General features: G+C 34.1%; 1 protein-coding gene across 2 annotated transcripts; it reads right to left on the bottom strand.

Annotated features, from left to right (window-relative positions):
• Positions 1-1243: 1243 nt before the first annotated feature.
• On the bottom strand, positions 1244-5596 carry LOC140820249 (uncharacterized). Of its 2 annotated transcripts, none has more exons than XM_073180589.1 (6): positions 5284-5596; positions 5100-5190; positions 3727-3800; positions 3123-3647; positions 2597-2668; positions 1244-1638 (listed from the first exon to the last, which is right to left on the bottom strand). In XM_073180589.1, the coding sequence occupies exons 1-6, from the start codon at positions 5434-5436 to the stop codon at positions 1516-1518; spliced, it is 1038 nt and encodes a 345-aa protein (XP_073036690.1). In that variant the 5' UTR covers positions 5437-5596; the 3' UTR covers positions 1244-1515. The 2 variants fall into 2 exon arrangements, with proteins under 2 accessions (XP_073036690.1, XP_073036691.1); XM_073180590.1 differs by having other exon boundaries at positions 1244-1630.
• Positions 5597-6381: the final 785 nt, after the last annotated feature.

Genomic DNA, 6381 nt, shown 5'->3' with positions numbered 1-6381 from the left:
CGCTACTACTACGCCGTGAACTCCTAAAAATAACTTTTCTTGACTTAATATCCAACATTTTCTTATACCACTAAATTCTTATGAATTATAACAACCAAACTCCTTCTAAAATCAAGTATAAAACCATCTCCCAAAACTTGACCATATCAATTTATGAATATCCCTTAACCATAACACATGAAATCATTGATCATAGCAAAATAAAAACTTGGGATATTACAATGAGTGAGAAACTGTGTTTTTTTTCAAAAATTAGATCACATGAACTTAACGCATTTTCAATGAAAAGACTAACAATTAATGAATTTATGGTGATGTTCGAAGATCCAGTATTTTATTACATATTTGGAGTATTCAGATGGCCAAATCAAGCATCTGAAACTCCAAAATAGGTATTTATATGTCAAATAAATATTTAATCTTATTTCATGATAAATGATGAACAATGTTTTTTTTTTTTTTGAAAAAATAAAATTACATGAATAAGTTATCTTGATGCATTTTTCATGAAAACCCAACAATGACTACATTTGTGGTGATTAATCGAAAATATAGTATTTTCTTATACATTTGAAGTATTCAAAAAGTTGAATCAAGTATCTGAAACCCAATAATAGGTACTTTGTATGTCAAAATAAGTATTTACTCTTATTCCGTGATAATTTAGAAAAAATATATTTTAGATGGAGAAAACCCATGAAATTTTGTGAATAAAATAATATATTTATTTAAACAATATAAGGGCAAAAATGTAAATTTGGGTTTGTGGGGAGTTAAAACTGAAGTTATGGCATTGTCAGGTACTAATTCTTAAAAAAACATGGCTAGGTACTGAATTTTAATTCAAACTTTGACAGATGTATTTTTCACAAATTTACCCTTAATTTATAAAGATTTTTTTGTTCTATACAATAAATTCAAATCCATAATTGATATTCTATTGGTTCTGATTATCCGAAGCAAAGATTGATTTTGTAAGAGAGCGATCACAATGCAAACTTCATGTGTTATACATTTAAAAGATTTTGAATCGTATCATTGTCATAAGTTATAATTTTTAATAAAACGCTCGACTGACATGGATATTTATTCAATCAATTTGCTCAACATTTAATCTCGAACCTCTTGGAGATTATAGAGGATATAATCCTAGGTGGCATCATATTCTAGCCAAAACAAAAAAAAAACCCGACAAAAACAAACCAAACCAAACCAAACAGAAAGGCGAAATAGTATTAGAAAATGAGTCAAAATGTCAAGATGGTTCGTCGTTCATACACAATTCGATGTACCATTTTGATATGCTTACATTTCCAAAACACTATGGTCTGAATACAAACAGTGCAAGAAATTTACACATGAAACTACTACACAAGAATGTGATCAAAAGTGCACATTATCTAGTTTAAGTTATACATACAGAAATTAAAAGCATCACCCTAATGAACACTAGCAAGTTATAGGATCACAGAATTATACATATATTTTACCAGGCTGGACTTCTTCCAAAAGAGTTCAAACTACCTGAGGAGATTGAGACGACTTCAATTTAGGAACTAAGAATGAGGATGTGAACAGTTTTGGAGAATCGAGGATGGTAATGATGTCGACTTCGTTGCTCTTTGAACTACTGCTTCCCTACGCAAACCATTTCGAACACAATATAAGCTTATGGATTGAATTCTAAATGGTAAGTCAAAATTTTCATACTAGTATGATAAGAAATATTAACTTTCTACGCCGTACTCTAACTAGTTTGAAATTAAGGTTTCCTACGGGGGGGGGGGGGATATAGAGGTGATATATGTTGCTCCTTTAACTAATAAAAAGACACCTATTTGATAATTTAGCTTATAAAAATAAGATAAATGCAAAATCTCCACAGTACCCTCCATTTATTAAACAATATACTGAACCATGAGGCTCCATTACCAAAGTTACAAGTTTTTTTTTATGGTGTGAGAACCCGCAACCGACAGTTATAAGTTTTATTTGTAGGTAGGATCACAGACAAAATTCAGCAATTCTACAAATAAATCGACTCAAGAAAACCTTATTTGACCCGGAGTTTCAGGCCTTTCTGCCAGGCCCCTAATCACCTTTATTTCTCATTTCGCCACACAACCTTCTCAAGGGCCATAGCAATCACACGTTTTTTTCAGCCATATACAAATGGTGAAGCCAAAAGCAAAATGGGGCAATCTGAAAACCGGCTCTTCTCTCTCGTGAACTATATCCTACATATGCTGCTCCAGACAAGGCAAAACTCACCATACTATTAATAAAGTAAAATTAGATATAAAAAAGGGAGGCTCGGTGTCATAATTTAAATACTACGTCGTCTCCCAGTTCCCATTATCATGATGCGCAACAAAAAAATCAGCAGTAGTTTCACAGCATTGAGTAGGCTGTTGATTTTTTTACCTTACCAATTCAATGCAGACCAAGAACTTGAGTTGTAGGAGGTGGAAGGTAATATCCTAGGTCTCGAGTGATTGTTATTCCAGGGTTTTAATAATAGTACAGATGAAATATAAACTACTTTCAAATGAATCTTCAGGGGTGAAAATTAAGATATTAAGGAAGAAGGAGGGACCTTAGCATTAAGTTGTTTTCTTGGAGCCTTTCCTCCTGTTGACTTATGAGCTGCTGGTTTGGTACGAGTCATCTGCAAACATTCAATGTACAGGCTTGCCTATAAGGACTTGGAGCTAATTGGCACAAACTGAAAACTTATTTAATTACAGTATAATACTATAATGTTGGATACAAGCTAGCAAAGAAGTCAAGGCATGGACCCCACTAATTTGTCCAATTATACAAGAAACACAGCCTTCAAGGCAAACTATATGGAGTTGAACAGTTGCAGCCAGCTGAATTTTAACTTTAAGAAATAAAATCCTCCTTTCAATTGATACTGACTCCTTGGGTCTCAATTCATGGGTTTTTCTGATTATGTTCCTATCAGACTATACATAGTTAATGTGATATGCTGCATGCAAACAATGCAATGAAACAACTAGGCGTGATGTGTGGTGAAAGCAAACAAAAAACCTAATATAACACCCTGCACATAATAGGGTAACATGATTTTTGTACTACAGCGTCTTCAAAGAACCCACCTTTTTTTCAAAAGCGAGTGCATGATCTGATTCTTGTTTCACTGTTGCAGCCTCCCTTACATTATTGTTGCTTGTCTTGGCTCCCATGTCGGTTGCCCTCAATCCTGCCGTACATTTGTTCAATATGGGTGTCGCAGATTGCGAACTGGACTTCAGTAATGCAATTTCCTTCAAAAGTCTGGAGATTTCTTGATTCTTTTGGGATAATTCAGACTTCGTCTTGGAAAAGTCGGTTCTTAGCTTTTCATTTGAAAGTTGTAATGCATCTGCTCTGTTTACCATCACTTGCACCATTTCATTTGCATGGTCAGCTTCAACACACTTCTTCCTAAATTTTGTATCCAATTGGCTCTCCATGTTTTTATATTGGTTCCACAAAAAATTCTTCTCTGCCAACAGAGCAGAAATCTCAGAGATCTTTTCAGACTTAAATTTCTCGAATTCAGTTTTCACCCTACTAACTTCTTCTCGAAGCGCCTTGTTTTTCTGCTCTTGTCCTTTACAACTCATATCATTTGATATATCCTGCAAAATACATGTCAAAACTTAGAAATTGACAAATCAATCTGAATCCCACCAAACATATAAATGATACCCAACATACTTTTGGCTTGGAGCATTGATGGGAAAGATAGTCAAACAGTTCTTTAAAGTCAGCCAATTCATCTTCAACATCCTCTGCATTTCACAGAAACGACTATAAAAAGTTAAATCCAGTGTCCAGTCTCACATAACCTAGAAACCTGACAAACAAGAAATAACTTATCATCCAATCAAAAGTTCATGCTGCATCAGTACTGCTACTTAAACTATAGGTAAACTACATGGAACCTGTTCAAACATAAACTGATATATGGTTTCAAACTTAACTTCACTTCCAAGTTTTCTGTGTGGGGACTCTGAAGAAAATACTTACATAATGCTTGCGGCGGCAGTTTGCCAAGAGTGTTGGTGCTAAAGTAAGTTGAATTGAATTATAAAAGATCAAAGTTGTTTGGGCCAGAAAGAAGAAAACAGATGCACAAAGAAAGCTAAAGATACCACAAATAGTGCATTCTAGATGATCCTGTAGCACAATACAGATCAGAAACTTTGCATGTTAATGGAATAAAATTCATGGCTAAGGAATAGAGGGATGCAATTGCTTCTTAAACATTATAAGTCAATAATTTGAATCAATTATTGCTCAAGATTGCATCTTCTATTCTGTTCACCGATATTGGAGAAAGAAAATAGAATAAAAAATTCCCAAAAATAATATTGTCTCTTAGGCAATCATTGAAGCACAGATATAAGTAGCAAAAACAGGTTGAATTAAACTAAACCTCGTGCTATAATTGAAAAACGGCCGATTCTTGGGGGTTTTTTATATTGGGTGCTAGTTTTGTCAACCACATTCTCATCAATAGCAAAGCATATTCTCATCAATATAAAAGCATATTGTGTCACAGTGTGTGCCCCAAAGGGGATGTGTTCGTTATGTCATAGCTTGGAATTAATCTAAACCTTCTACTATATAGGAAACATCAACAACAGTAGGGACTTTATGTTAGGTGCTAATTTATCAACCACATTCTTATCAACAGAAAAGCAAGCTGTTTCATAGAGTCAGCTTCAAAGTGGATTTGTTCATTATGTCACAATTTGGCTGGATAACTGACATAAGGCAGTACACCAAAGCATCAAGGAGGTGCAAAAACAGGCTAATATATTCAACTCCAATCCAAATTTCATCAAGTGAATTATATAAAAGAAAATTAATTATTCGCAATTGAAATGGATTCCGGACGAGCCCTAGATCTTAATTAAACATAGAATTACAATCCTAACCCCAAATCCTATACAAATACAATCCAATCCATGCTACTGAACAAGGGCTCATAACTCTTTCCAAAGAATCCGACACAAACAAATAACTCACTGAAAAATGTAAAATTAAGGGAAAAATAAACGCTAAAACAGAGAAATAAATCCAACCATATCTATGCTTGTAGTTGAAAGCCTCCCTTTCTTTAAAACCAAGCAAAAATTCAGCTCCAGTAGACTTCACCTTCTCCTCCAACTTGAGCTGCACAGGAGAAATCCCAATCGTGAATACCCCCAAAACCCTAAATCAGCCCCCCAAACCAAAATCAGAAGGAAAACAAAAAAAAACAAGAACCTTATATATCACGTCGAGCAAATATTTGATTCTGTCTTCAAGAACATTCCTATCTTTGTGCAAATTTTGAGACAACTTGACCAAAGCGTTGAAAACATTATCCCATTTTTGCTCGCGGTCGGAAGATTCGCCGGCAGATTTCCGTTTCGCCATTGCAGAGATCGAAGAACAAATAATATTATCAAAGACTTACGAAAATAACTACAAAATCGCAGCGTCAGACTAAGGATTCGGGGATTTTTGGGAGCAATACGTCGAGAGAGAAAACAGAGAGGGCGTGGGAGTGAGCGTTTGGTGGAGTGAAAGCCCCCAACGGTCGAAATTTCGATTTTATGAGTGGATATGGCACGAGGATGTCACGTGCACCCATAAGTTTCAAAGTCATATTTATATTTTAATTCTAAATAAATAATATATTATATATATATATATATATAGCCACTCGATTAGACACATGTAAAATTCTAGATCGACTCGATTAAATATTCGAGCTATTTCAACTCAATTTGAACTCAGTCAAACCGAACTCGAATCAAATTTTGGTTGAGTAGTTCACGAGTAGCTTTTGAGAATTAATTTATTTTCAGGTTTTAGTTTTTAACAATCTACACATTCATCACTCACTAGTCTATATTTTGAATGAATCAAAACAAATTTGTTATGTATAAAAAAAAACAAATTAAATATGGTGTTAACTTCGTCCGTCTCTGGGATTTTTCAATGTTATATATAGTTAGGTTGCACTAAATAACCACGACCAGATACATGATAGATCCCCACAACATAAAAAATACATACGATCTACGTATCTGGTCGTGGCTATTTAGTGCAACCTAACTATTTATCAAAGAGTATGTCTTCTGTGAAATACTTTCGCGGATCTATATATGTCGATCAGGTTCATGCATACAATGAACAGTAGTATTTTTTATATATAAAAAAATATTTTCATTAGTTGGGTTGAGTCAAAATTCCGTCTCACAAAATTTACTCGTGAGACGATATCACAAAATTTTTACGAGTACAAATAGTATAATGTATTGGAGTGTGAGCATTTTAATGAGTTGTTTTGATCATTTTAGTGACACAGATGTGGTA

The sequence above is a fragment of the Primulina eburnea genome, chromosome 18 (genome assembly GCF_022965805.1).
Source record: "Primulina eburnea isolate SZY01 chromosome 18, ASM2296580v1, whole genome shotgun sequence".
NCBI lineage: Eukaryota > Viridiplantae > Streptophyta > Magnoliopsida > Lamiales > Gesneriaceae > Primulina > Primulina eburnea.
The sequence above is the reverse complement of the archived record's forward strand: the minus strand, read 5'-3'. Positions and strand labels throughout refer to the sequence as shown.